At 40.5% G+C, this 14,877-nt stretch overlaps 1 protein-coding gene across 1 annotated transcript; it reads right to left on the bottom strand.

Moving 5' to 3' along the window:
* Positions 1 to 1,776: 1,776 nt before the first annotated feature.
* Positions 1,777 to 8,623, bottom strand: ppp6c (protein phosphatase 6, catalytic subunit). The gene is made up of 7 exons (XM_006797376.3): positions 8,453 to 8,623; positions 7,244 to 7,339; positions 6,278 to 6,343; positions 5,595 to 5,736; positions 5,402 to 5,481; positions 2,986 to 3,195; positions 1,777 to 2,881 (listed from the first exon to the last, which is right to left on the bottom strand). Exons 1-7 carry the CDS (start codon positions 8,621 to 8,623, stop codon positions 2,633 to 2,635), a joined length of 1,014 nt encoding a protein of 337 aa, XP_006797439.3. The 3' UTR covers positions 1,777 to 2,632.
* Between the last annotated feature and the right edge of the window lie 6,254 nt (positions 8,624 to 14,877).

A 14,877-nucleotide genomic window follows, 5' to 3' on the forward strand; every position in this document is an offset into this window, starting at 1 on the left:
TTAATAGCCAAAATTTCAACCAGTAGTAGTATGATCCTATGATTCTTTAATGGACTATTTCTATATTAACATTCAATTCAGGCTTAGGTGGCTGGCTTCAGGGTCCTCTGATCCAGCCCTAGCTGTAAGCTTTATCAAAAAGGAAAGTTTGAAGTTGAAGAATCTTAAAAAGGAGTCGGGGTGTCTGTGTATTGAATCCAAGCTGGGAGCTGTTTCCACAGAGGAGGGCCCTGAAAGCTGAAGGCTTTGCCTCTCATTCAACCTTTACATATCCAACAAACCACAAATAAAACTAGGGTGTCGTGGGGTGTGGTTTGTGGCTCAGTTCAGGGGAGGGGTGGAGCAGCGGATTCAGGGTGTGGTGACAGGGGAGGCTGGTTGGTGCCTAAAAGGCCCCGGGAAATGAATTTTCCAGGCGACTCATTAAAACCCAATGGCCGGTCACATGGGATATGATAAAACTCTGGAGCAGAAATTTTTTATCCATAAATGTAAGTTTACTAACAAAACACCATATTTCTGTCATTTTTTAAGGATGTGGAAATGTACATACAATCAATATCAGACTCCACCAACAAAAAGGCTCTCAAAACAATATATGTATGTGAATTTTTTGCGTGTATTCTTATAATTGTTACTTTTTTCTTTTACCCCTGGCTTTTTGTGTTCATGTTCTGTTGTTTTGTATACTTCATCTGTTCGTATGTTGTATACTCATTGTTTGTTAAATAAAGTTAAAAACAAAAAAACAAAAACAAAAACAAAAGCAAAAAAACAAACTCTGGAGCAGATAATGGCCTGATTTATTGGCCGGTCATCCTAGCGGATGTGCGCCAATGGTGCGCATTCTGCCTGGAGTTTCAGCTGGTTAACCAGCCAGCCATTCCCAAAGTTCCTTTGCACTCACTGACATTAATAGAGGTCCCTTTTGAGCGCATAGGTATGGTCCTCATTGGGCCATTTCACTGGAGTGCATGGGAATAAGGCTTTGTACTAGTTGTGGTCGATTACGCTACACGGTATCCTGAAGCAGTGCTGCTATGCACCATTTCTGCAATAAGTGTGGGGCAGGCGGTGTTTCAGATCCTCAAATAGATACTGAATGACCAGGGCACACCATTCTGTAAATCTGTTCGGACCAGTATGTACCACCCTCAGACTGATGGGCTGGTGGAGCAGCTGAATGACACTTTAAAGTTCATGATTTGTAAGTTTAGTCACGAGGATGAAGGCAATTGAGATCGCTGGTTAGCACATCTGTTTGCGGGAGGCCTCCACGGGGTTTTCTCCCTTTGAGTCGCTGTTCCGCAGAAAGCCTCAGGGGGGTTTGGACCCAGTTAACGAAAACTGGGAGGAAGGTCCAAGCCTAGCAAAAAGTTGAAATTTAAACACATTTAAACTTTTTAAATAATAATAATAAAAAAAAAGTTAATCACATTGATTTTACATTCTTTCCAAGTGTCATAATGTAAAGCCAAAAAGGATAAAAAAAATAAATAAAACTTTGAGCTTGTTTTAGGAGTAAAGCCACAGCAAATTGGAAGAAACAGAAACAAGCACTGGTGCCCTTTGATCTGTTGTCTGATGATTGATGGAGAGAACTTCAAAAAGTGCATTTTGGGTAAATTTTGAAGGGTCACATCAGGTATGAGATGTGGTTGCTCTAAATATCTTGTCTCCCTTTTACCTATATTTAGCCTCAGTAAATTTGAGTTTGGCAATCCTGGGCCAAAATTACATCATTAGTAAGGTTCAAATGACAACTACTTGCAAATATTAAGGAAGAATGTTTTATTGAAATTAAAACAACAAAAAACAAAAACAGGAAAACAATGTTAAAGAGGCCTATGCTCTCCTAGAATTACAGCTACTTTTCAGCTATTTATTTTTCCACAATTAAAGATTCTGCTTATAAAATGCCATAATTCATCACACTGCAGAGATGGATGGGAAATTTTAAAAAGAAAGATACCTGTGGGAACTTGCCATTTAAAAAAGAAAAAAATCCATGTGCAGTAGCAAGACACTTTTTGAACTGAATAAATAAAAGAAAAAAAGGAAAACTAAACTGAAGCTAAAGTATGAAATCAGCAGTTAAGGCAAAACGCTGAGAGAATCGCTCAGGAGCTTTTTACACAGTGAATCAAAGGAAACAGTATTTATCACTTCACTTATATGCCTCTATTGTTGGCACGAGCTACTATAAATATTTGTCAATTACTTTTCTTGGGAGGGATACATAAGATCAAAAATTGTAATTATTTAAAATATGAAGTCATTTAACAGTATGAGTCTGGCATTGGGTGTATAAAAAGATATTTTTCCTACTTTTATGGCAGAATGTGGGTGTGGTGCAAACAGACTGTAGCCTTAAAGAAACTCTTTGCTACTCAAAACACTCTTAACTTGTGTTAACTTCCTAAAACATGTTGTGAGTTTACAAAAAAGGAAGGAAGCACGGCATGGATCTGATGGCTGACCCAACAGGTGCTCTTCAGCTGCACAGAGAGAAGTGCAAAAAACAAAATCCAGGAAGTCTTATAAGATTTCCTGCATGTAATCTTTTGCTGAATAATATTTGAGGGATGAGAAGTCCAGAGGGTAGAGCTAAGAGAAAACTTCCGCTTTATCATTAGAGGAAGTAGGGGGTGGTTGTTCGAGGAGGTATCACACGTTCAGAGTCGGGAACGGCTCGAAACAGCTTGGGCTCTCGTCTGTTGACGTCCTTGAAGACCATGATGGAGGCAATGTTCCCACAGCGGTAGCAGTAGTTGGGCGCTGACCACACGGTCACCAGTTTCTCATCAAACATAAACTTGTAGCCTTCATGAACCAGCTGGTGTGCACGGCAGATGAGCTTCAAGTTGTTGATGTGAACAAACTAAAACACAACAGATTAGAGAAGTAAGTAAAAGGAGGTTGACACACCTGGGTTAAAGGATGCTTTCCAATGACTGGTTTTCCAACACGGATGGCTCAACATACCTCATTAGTAACCTTGGAGCCAAAAAGCCAGCCAGCACCTCGTGGACTGATAGCCCAGGTGTCCACATCCTCTGGATCTGACCACACAAGATCACAAAAAGCCCCCTTGTGAGGAATCTCCTGGTTGCGTTCGATGGTTCGGATCTGGTCCAAAGTCTTGATGTCCGGTGAGAGACCACCATGGACACACAGGATCTGCTCATCTATCAACTGGGATTAGGGTTTAAAACATATTATTATGAACAAATCAATGAATAAACCCAAGTCAATATACATCTCTATTAGCAACACTTCAAAGTTGCCATCTGCTTGTCTCTGTTCTACTCTTTCACAAACTGGAAAATCCTGACAGCAGAACAACTTTCAGGAAAGTTTGAAGTGCACTACATTCAGCTGCTAAAGAGCGCTCATGAGATCTGGTAGCAGAACTGAAGAGGGCAGTGTCAGAGTGTTTTCACACCTTCTGTTTAAATCAAAGTCTGGTTCGTTTTCCTCCTTGGCCAGATTCATTTGTGCAGATGTGAATCGCCAAACAAGCACACTGAGACCATTTGGAGGAAGTGGTCTCAGAGCAGTTCTGAATCAACTCCAGAACGGTTTGTTTATGGAGTGAACATGATCTGACCTCAATCTAGAGCTGCAGCTATCGATTATTTTTGAAATCAAGTAATCTCTTGATTATTCCATTGATCAATCATGTAATATGCTAAGAAATACTTTCTTCTTATTAATAAGCAATAAATATTCCAAAAAGAGAAAAAAAAAACCCAAGGCTTTCAGAATGAACTGCTCACTGGCTTTTGAGAAGATTTTAGAAACTGCAATGTTTTAAAACAAATCTGTGAACAAATTTAAACTCAATTTGTTCACAAAGCTGAACCCCCAGTATGTATGTGCCATATTAAAATTCTTTTAAAAGAAACATTTTCTTAAATACAAAAATACATAAATAATCCCAATACAGTCAAAAGACATATATTCAATCTAAACTAAGGCATAACAAATTACCTTTACTATGTCTTCTTTCTGGCTTACTAACATTAATAGGAGGCAAAAAGAGTTCTGAAACGAGGCAGTTCTGGTGTCCGCTCATTTTTGAGTTCAGTGTGCAAGTAAACTTGCTATCAGACTAAGTTAACAGTTCGTCTGCATATTTTAATATAAATTCAAGAGGCTCATTGGTGCATTGGTTAAACGTCTCCATCGTTTAACACATTGGCAGGCTACACAGCCTTGTGTTAAACAATGCATTGAAGCAAAGAATGTGTGTCGAAGATTTTTTCTAATCAAATTATTTGAATAACTCAATGGATCCTTGCAGCCCTTGATCCAAACCAACTACCAAGTGTGCACTGTAGCCATGTTTGCTTTGTATTCTAGATTGTGGAAAGGTACTATAGATGCAAAAATGATCTTTATGAGCTAGCAACTAGCTGTGAACGTAAATTCTCCAACGGTCCCGAAAACACCACCTTCTTCCTGTATTTGCTCACGCCCCAGACACACCTGGCCAATAAGTGGACTGAATATTCTCACATGGTTTCTAGTGGCTCATTCTGGTTTCCTTTGAGTTCACTTGGATTTTTCTCAAACCAAATCATAGGGAAAAGCTACAAGTTTATTAACTCATAAATTGATTGGGACCAGAATAAACCATCTATAGATGTGAAAACACCCTTACTCAACAAAAACGTCTCCCACACTTTACTGTTCTTACTCTTCTCTAAAAGCAAGAACACATCCAAAATCATGAGCGAGCTGAAGCCTTGGATGCATAATTGCTTGAAATCTATCTTCCTGCTGTTGAAACAGACTAGCTTTAAGACTTGCGATGACGGTCACGGTTATGATTCTGGCTGTGTCATGACCATTTTTAATGAGTAACACTGATGCATGTAGCGTTTATGTATGGAGTGAGTTGTTTTCTGGCATTCTATATTTTTGTGTTGCTAATACACCTGTTACAGAAGATTATATGGATACTTATATATCCATAAGATCATTAAAAGAAAGTAGTAACCTCAGAGTACTTTTTAATTGAATTCCTGGAGAATTGTTGCCTTGATCCTTGTTGGGCTCTGTCTGTGATGATGAATGCCGTAATAAATATTTAATGCAAAGCTAACTGCCTGCTGGATAAAGGCACCTTTTAATATTAAAACCCCCCAAAATTAAGAAAATGTAATGTAAACCAGTGTGCTCTTTGTTTTGTTGTGATGCTAAAGACGCAATGTTTTAAGTTGGAGCTTATTATGATAATGTATTAAATGAAGTAACAAGCATCCATTTACATAAAGATAGCATACAGGGGGTGAATAGCTACTTAAGATGTCTTTATGGATGTTCCAATTACGCTGCATTTAAAAAGGAACAATAGTTAAATGTCATGTAACCGGAGAGAAGGAATCAGACTTACAGCTGCCACAGTCAGCATATCAAACACTTTCGTGCAATACCGCCAGGCATTTGCATTTCCATACTTTGTCTGACACTCATCTAAAACAAACAACAGACAAACAGAAAATGTAAACCATTGTTAATAATGAATTTTGAACTTCGTAAACACACAAAAAATGTATTTCCATAAATACATGAAGTGAAGTACATACCATAAAATCCATACACTTGAGTTATTTGTCTGCTCTCATGGTTCCCTCGAAGGAGTGTGATACGATCTGGCCACTTGGCTTTTAAAGCTAGCAGGTGTGTAAAAGTCTCCAAGCTATAATATCCTCTGTCTACAAAATCTCCCTAGGAAGAAGAACAAGAAGACATTATTAAAGCCTCAGACACTAAAAAGGTTCTGGAAAAGGTGGATATTTGTATGAGAACAGAACACCTGCTTTTTATTTTAACTAGTTGCATTAAACTTGCAAATGCATACTGGTTAAAGCAACATGTAACTAGCGATGTTCCTGGTGACGTCGACTAAACGAAGAAACAATATAAACTAACCCACTAGTCTAAAAGTAAGAAACGCTCAGATATTAAGTTAAATTTAAGAACCGTTTAATGGGAAATTTCAAAAACTAATAACAAAGGCATCTGAAACTATTAATCACGTTCTTCAATAATGAGTCCTGCCACTTAAATGTGCGGCACCTCACATCATGCATTATCAACATTACACGTTATTCAAAAATTCTCAATGATAGGTTTTCATGGGCTGATTCAGCTGCTGAGAGGCATTACATTTTTATATAATGGCATTACAACATGCCCAACAGCCTTCATCATTCAGATTTATTTAAATGTGCTGCAGCTCAGGCAAAAGTAAAGGGAGCTTACTTACCATGAAAATGTAATTTGTGTCTGGTACTTGGCCTCCAGTTCTGAAGAGCTCGCATAGATCATAAAACTAGAGAGGAACATTAAGAAGAACTCATCAATGAAAATATTAAAATTAGAACTAGCACATGTACCAATAAAACCTGAAACCAAAATTAACTAAACTGGGGTACGAAAAACCCCTTTTCCACTAGTAACTACTTGATTCAACTTGTTTTTTAGGGTTTCCCAACAGGTACCAGTACCGGTAAAAGTACCTGGTACCAGGTACTTTTTTAGTACTGACTCAGCCGGAGTTCCAATGAGCCGAGTCAAGCCTGACGTCAATTGACTGCATGCCATCACTGGATAAATCAAGAGAGTGACTCCTTCACAACAATCAAACCCGGAATTTTTGAATCCAGGCAACGAGGGAAATGGCTACACACAAACTAACACCGTGGTCCAATGACAAGGTGCAGATGTTTACTAATGGTTTAGCAGCGAGTATATTATTGTCTTGATGTTCTCAGTTGTTGTGTGCCATAACGACCTCACCCACATTAATTGCAATTAAAAATGACTGGAGCAGAGTCGAGCAGAGTCAAGTTGAGCAGAGCCAAGTAGGTGCTAGTGAAAAAAGAATCCTAACTTAACTTATTTCCAAATGATATTCATATTATAAATGCTTTTTATGACTGCAATAACATATTGCCACCAATCCTATATTGGGGTGGCTGTAGCTTTAGAGGTAGAGTGGGTCATTTACTGATTGGGAGTCTGTTGTGGTTTTATTGCTATTGTAAAACTCAATTTGCTTTGATGATTTTACTGGTCGATAATAATAATAACAATAATAATATTCACTTCTGTAATCAAAGTATTTTCAAAATATGGGATAATATATTTTGCCCATGGTGAAAATTGTGTATCACCCTGGGAGAAAATTATAGAAGAAGAAAAAACAAAAACGAAAATCACACAGACCTACCTGACCATGAATGTCTCCACAAACTGTAACCGGAGTAGCGACTGGCTGAACATTTGATTCTTCAAGCAGTAAATCACAAACATAATCACATAATCTCTACAAGAGGAAAAACACAACACGGTTAGTGGACACAGGCACCTGGAAACACACTATATTAAAGGCAGCGTGTGTATCACACAGCCCATTAAATTCTATTCTTACAGATGGACTGTAAAATGGGAAATGGGTTGGGATTTACATTCTGTGCTGCATCTTGTGCAACAATACTTTTACATGCAGACTGAAGGATCTTCCACTATCTCCCAAACCACAGCACTAGAAACGCTAGAACTCTTTAAAGGCGATTTGTAGGCATGATCTGTGACAAGGTAGGCACTCAGCTGAGTGCTATGTTTCTGCAGTCATGTGACTTTCACAGTTCATATTTCTGTTGTAAACTTGTAAGTAGTTTAGCTGCTAGTTACAGTTAATTAAACTAGCTGTAGTCCAGATCTCTCCCTATGTCAGATCGGGCACTAATAGGGGCCATCTATTTCCAAGTACGAAGTAATTAATGTCCTACTGAATATTAACTTGTTTTTAAGTGAAACATTTTCACAGCAGTGTGACTAAAGGACTAAAATGGGATGTAAAGAATACAGTTAGGAAGTACTTTGATCTCAGTTCATTCTGAGACATTTACAAAGTCAAAATGACTCCTTTTTCAGAAAGTTTCATTTTTCTTTACAACGCACTCAGTCTGATATTTAGCTCTGCTCTGATCGCCGTTTCAAGCAAAGCCTCAGAGCAGAGGGATGAATAGACGTATAGATGTTGTTTTCCTTATGCTATTTACACCCCCAGTGCACATTTCATCGGAATATTTCGGCTACCATGATATCTTTCCACAGTTAAACCTATATCTTATATTTAAAGTTAATACGGCTTATGGTAACGGCAGACACTAACACAACAGTGGTTCCCATTACCATGTTTTAAGTGGCACCTTCCTCACTATTCACACCGACGTGTTTAGCAGAGTCAACATGCGTTATAATTCTGTGAGATTCATTTTTTTAAAAGCTGAAACAAACAGAGTATTACTTGAGCGTGAAACCCAGTTAAAACTACCGGCCACATTTGTTGAACAAACCTCGTCTAGTCGCACCATGACCTTTTACGAATACTAACAGAGCTTATCTGAAGTTAAATCCAGAAACTTTGACTCACCTTTAGATCGTTTTCAGGCAGATATTTGCACTGTCTCGCTATTTCTACGTACTTATCGAGGTCTAAAGGCGCCATTATCGAAACGCTAAAAGCAGCTAAACTGCAGTTAGCTTCCTTTTCTTCTTCCTGTTCGCTCGCCGCTCCTTCATTTTCAACTTCAATTTCCTGCATCAAATCAACCTACTACATCCTGCCCACATTTTCAAAATAAAAGTATTTACTAATGACACAGGGGCTAGTAATGAACAGCAACTAAATTAAACTTAGAAATGTCAAGAAAGAAAAATATATAATCTACCATAAGTGCTTATTTAAGTAAATTTCCGGCTAATAACAGCGAATGTTATAATACCTTTATGTCGAACGTCGCATTGAAAGGAAATAACTGAAGCCAACTTGACTCTCGTCAGTGGGCTTTATTGTGCAACTAAACCAAACATCGCCCCCTGTTGGTACGAGCACTGTGTCATCCATTTGTTTACATACAGTATTATGGAAGCCACACATTGCGTGGGGCAAGAAAAGCAGTCACGTTACATAACATACTTTACTAACATTAAATAAATAATAACTTGACCCATAAAATAAATCAATGACTTTATTTAAAATGTTTTATCTCCTGCCTACGACCTCTCCAAACACTTGCTGGTGTCCTTTTACTGTGGTTCAGTAGAAAGCATATTTAGTGCAGCATATACCAGGTGCATGCCAGCTGCACTGAGGGTGACATTACGGCTTCTGCGAGAGCTATCGTGTCGGCATACAGAACCACCAAGACTCAGCTACCAGCACAGAAGCCGAAACTTCAAACATCAACGGCGCTACACATCAGTAAAGGCCCCTGCAGAAGTCATTAAAGTGTCTCATAAGGCTGTGCACTGCCATCACTCAGAAGATCCTGTGCAATATCACAAAGGAATGTGAAATGGATGTCCGTGTGTCTCTTGTAATTCATAATCGTCGGTATTTTGTCTGTATTTGAATTTATATTTTCTATTTAATTTATGTATAATATAAAAGCACTTACTTGATTATTATTATTATTATTTTTTTTAAATGTATTCAACTCAGGGAAATGCCTGACATTTTGCTGTACACCTGTAACATTACAACTAAAGTTATTCTATTCTATAGCTAAAAATAAAGGTTGATATTTCATGTTAATCACATTCACACTTGGAGCCACGTGAAATCATTAAAATGTGAGCAGGGCTTCTGGAAGACTCGTTTAGCCTGAATACATCAGAGGAGAAAACACAAAGATAACATTACACTTAAACATAAACTAATAAACTGTAACCTTCTTACACCCAATTTCAGAGAAGTTAAAATGTATGATATACCAGCCACCAGAAAAGACAAAATAGCTACATCACCAACACCTGGGCAAACTGGAACAATTATCACCGGACTCTCCCAAGTTCAGGTGAGTTCAACCACTGTTCCCCTGACATAATACAGACTTTATGATGTTCGGCTAATATATTTTCTTGTTAATATTAATCATGAGGGTAAACGGCCCTGTACACCACGGAGCGAGGTCAGCATCTCCACGATATCTTCAGCTCTCTGAGTTAACCCAGAGTTCCACAGCTGAAAAAGTCGGCAGCATCAAACGAATCTAATGGTCATCTACGAATAATTCACGGGTCATATCAATATGATTTTACAAAAAAAAATAAAAAATAAATAAATAAATAAAAATCACCCTTATTACTGCCAACTATTCCAGACACATGAAAATCTGCAGTATAAAGAACACAAAAATATAGCAGTCTAACTCAACACTGTAACAGAGATGAACCGTCAGTTTGTCACAGATCAAAGTGGAATGAAAGTGATTGGTTGAACAGATCTGTTATCTGCACAGCAGCAGATTAGAATAACATTTATACATTTAATAAATCACCAAATTAATACAACGAAACGATCAAACCTGTTCCGACAATTTGAGTTTGTATTCCCTCAGCTGCAGACTCGCTGCTGTTTAAATGTTTGAGAGCGAAGATTAGATATAAAGCAAACGTCAAACACAGACTCAGTCTACGTTCACATTTGATATGAGGCCAGGACGTATAATGGCTTTGTCTGTAAAATTGTTGTCTGACCTGCGTCGATCCAGCTGCTCAGAGTCCGTGGTTGCCATGGTTACTTCATAAGCAGCTGTAATTTGAACAGCTGGCACTGCGGAAACTTGATGGGTGTTTATGTTTTTCATTGCAAAAGAACTGTCCGAATGGTTATCTGAAGTTAACTCGGATAAATTATAGCTAAGGAGTATCACAGATAACGCCCACGTGAGTTATGTGACTGTACACCACTACACTGAAATAAATAGGCTATTACTGAAATACACGTGCTATATCATAAACTATGATATAAATAGGGAGGTCCTATTAACATGTTTAGTTTTAAAGGACACCTTTAGTCTCATTCATTAGCAGTATTAGTTTTCTTCTAACATCCAGAAGTCTGCACGATGCGTTTCATAGTTTGTTACAAGCCTTTGACAGTTAAACATAACATGCCCGAAACAATAATAACAAAAAACAAAACAAACAAACAAACAAATTATATGTTGACCTCATTTATTTTTAGTTAAGTAAACTCTAAAAATTCTGACAACTGGTGCTTAGAATACAGTTGAATGACTATTTAAAAACTGATGATATGTATGTAATATTTCGGTCCAGGTTGCATCTTCATGATGAACACGCTGTTGCAAACTCTGCTCCTCTCGGTCGAAATGCGCCTTCTCTTTCCTCTTTGTATAAAAAGTCAGTTTAATCTCAAAATTCACTATTAAAAATTCCAAAACACACCAGATAAAGAAAAGCGAATGGTTCAGTCTAACACATGTGCCAGTGAACCATTAAACTTCAGCAAAACTGTGCAGTTATGAAATGTAACTTTAACCTCGGCCAAACCGATTTGCTCAGTTGTAAATAAAACAGCGAAGTAAACGTGACCCGACAGACAGAACCTGAGTGAATTAAGTCCAGCGTTTAACCACTGAGAGCTAAAACTCAGGTGAGGTTTCAAAGCTGTGTGTGATTGGACATCAGCCGCTGATAAAGTGGAGTGCTCTGTAAGGAAACAAGCTCCAGCAGCTCTGCGCTCGGGAAAAAAAAAATACTATATTTACTTATCTTGTGCAGAAAAATGCGCCGACATTGCGTTATATCGAGCACCGGCTGCCCAGACTATCACCAGGTAACGTGGGCGTGTTTCTAGATTTATTAGCAGGTGTTAAACAGCTGACAGGTGAGGAGGAGGATCCATGCAGGTAAACTGAGGGCCTGTTGAGCTGATCGCTGGTGTCGTGAGAAAAATGTCAGCTCGTTCTTTATGTTACAGAAGCTCAGAGACACAAGACCAGGCGGAAAGAGACGATCTTTCGGTGAAAATGAGAATCTGCGAATGCAACATCTGGAACACGGAGAGTGGAATATGTAAACAAACCGGTTAACCTAACCCCCTCCCCCCCAAAAAAACCCAAACTAATAAAAAAAATAAAAAAAAATAAAAAAAAGTGGTTTTGTGGTCATACTCGTTACACATTTTTTGCTCTAGATTGGTTGTGATGTTACCAAGACATGTTTTACTATCAAGACAAGATTTAAGAATTGGCAGTGATTATATCTTGTTCCCTGATATTTTGCATTACGAAACTCGCAATCGCAAAACATTGCGGAGTGAGTACTGTAGTAAAAAATAATCACACAATTGTACAGATAAGTGTCTACATTTTATTTCATGTATTAGAAACAACACTGATTTATTTGCTTTCTAAATCTTTGATTTTCAATTTCTTTCTCATCTTCCAGAACCGGTCTTGGCAGCCGGGGGTCAGTCCGCCAGGGTCTCCGCTCCTGGCCGCCACCCGGCACACAATGCACCCGACCCCTGTGGCGCCTCCTGCGGGTGGTGGGCCTGCGGGAGGATGGGCCCATGTCTCCTCTTCGGGCTGTGCCCGGCCGGGCCCCATGAACTAAGGCCCGGCCACCAGACGCTCGCCCTCGGGCACCCTCCCCGGGCCTGGCTCCAGGGCGGGGCCCCGGTAACCCTATCCCGGGCAGGGTAAACTGTTCCCTCGGTGTTCTTTTCATAAGGGTCTTCTGAATCGCTCTTTGTCTGGTCCCTCACCCAGGACCAATTTGCCATGGGAGGGGCTGCAGCTGCAGTAATGCAGACGCTGCACCGGTCCGTCGTGGTGAAGAGGGAGCTGAGTGTAAAAGCGAAGCTCTCAATTTACCGGTCGATCTACATCCCTACCCTCACCTATGGCCACGAGCTGTGGGTAGTGACCGAAAGAACGAGATCGCGGATACAAGCGGCGGAAATGAGCTTCATCCGAAGGGTGGCTGGCCTCTCCCTTAGAGATAGGGTGAGAGGTTCGGCCATCCGGGAGGGGCTCAGAGTAGAGCCGCTGCTGCTCCACATCGAAAGGAGCCAGCTGAGGTGTTTTGGGCATCTGACAAGGATGCCCCCTGGGCGCCTCCTGGGTGAGGTGTTCCAGGCATGTCCCACCGGGAGGAGGCCCCGCGGCAGACCCAGGACACGCTGGAGAGATTATATCTCTCGGCTGGCCTGGGAATTCCTTGGTGTTCCCCCGGATAAGCTGGAGGAGGTGGCTGGGGAGAGGGAGGTCTGGGCCTCTTTGCTTAGGCTGCTGCCCCCGCGACCCGGCCTCGGATGAAGATGGATCTTCCAGAACCGGAGAAGAGGAAATCCGCCGAGCGTCCACGGTTCCAAGCTCTACTCTTCGTGCTGCCCTCAGCCCAGTGAATGTAATTTTAGCTCACAAAAATTGTGACAAAACTTTTGAGCACTTTGCTAAGTTTCACTTGCATTACTCTCAGGCTGAGCGGAGACTGTCTGTGACGTTAACCATTAAAAACACCCCTAAAAGCAACTACCTGAAGAAAGATCTGAACAAGCTGCACAGCTCGGCACGAAAATCCCCAGGCAACAGCTTAAAGAAGTCTGCAGATCTGCAAGCAGCCTGTGGAAAGTCTCCTGGATTGACAGCCAACGCTAACGGTAAACATACAAAGACAACCCTGTTAGTTTTACAGTGTGCATGTTTTGGAGGAAGGTTCAGGGTTTCAGTAGTCATCATCATGGGCTCATCCGATTAGAATGAGAATAAGCAGTCAATCGTTTACAAGTTTTGTCATTTCATTGAATAATGGGTAAAGGAAGGAAAGACACACATGACTGCTATCTCTAAAACGGACATAGTAGGATTTAAGTAACTCAAAATGATACATGAACTCAGGAGACTCAAAGAGAAACTCACCTCAGCTGCCGCCCCATGTGGGAGTGAAGAAAGAGTGAGGGGTTGGTGAGTGCAGTCCTTATATAACGAGTGACAGGTGAGTGCAATTAAGGCCAAGCACCACACCCAATCAAAGGTGAGGAAAAGAAACAAGGTGCATCTGGTGAAGTGAATGTGCTAAAAGGTGAGCCTTTACAACAGCCGCCCCCATATTTCTACTGAGAAATATGTTCAAAGGATTAGAGGTGCTCTTTTTCACGAAGCAGGGGGCAGAGGAATCAGACATGCTACAGGTCTAATATAGGTTCAGGGGTCGACAACGCAGGCCAGACAGTTCAGGGGGCTGACCATGTAGCCAGCGGTGGTGGCAAAGCAGGTCCAAATGCCAACCGGGTGGGATGCAGCGGCAGGCCCAGACCTGCAGACCGTCGGGAAGATGTAAACAAACATTGGGCATGCGTGGAACTGCTCTGGGGTTGGAAGTCTGGGATTGGACCTTGGCGTGTCCATCCTTAGCGGGTTTTGACTGCTGCAGGGGATCCAAATGGTTCATGTCTAACTGGTGCAATAGGCGTAATAAGGTGGGTATGATCAGAGCCTATGAGCAGTAGTGGAGCTGCTTTGTTAATAAAGGTTAATGGGATACCTTGAAGATTCTTGTATCTCCGTTGAAGACAGGATACGGGGTAGGTGTGGTCTGAAAGTGCTAAGTGACTTGTAGCGAAGGCATTATTAATTGTTTAAGTTTTCTCTGGATGTGCGATGGGAGAAATCTGGAAACTTACAGAAGAACCTTGAATAATTTCAACTTCTTGATGGACAGTTCTGAGTGATAATTTTTCAGCTTTCCCAGTTAGGTGGAAATGCTGAGCTGCAGATGTCAGAAGCATGGTACGTTGGGAGCCATCATCAAGTACGGCATACGTTTCCAGGGTTCTTTTGCCATTACGCAGGAGCACTTTCACAACCTTTAATAGTACACTAGGGAGGGGATGAAATGAGACGTTATGGTCTTGGGTACTTACTCATTGTTCTTGATTTCAAGCTCATTAATTTGTTCTTTGGTAACATGCTCCAGATCACCTTGTTCTTCCTTCAGTTTATCCAGGCGGTACTGCAACTGCCTAATGGGAGACTCTGGGAA

Source organism: Neolamprologus brichardi, chromosome 7, assembly GCF_056152115.1.
Source record: "Neolamprologus brichardi isolate AB-2024 chromosome 7, ASM5615211v1, whole genome shotgun sequence".
Taxonomy (NCBI): Eukaryota; Metazoa; Chordata; class Actinopteri; order Cichliformes; family Cichlidae; genus Neolamprologus; species Neolamprologus brichardi.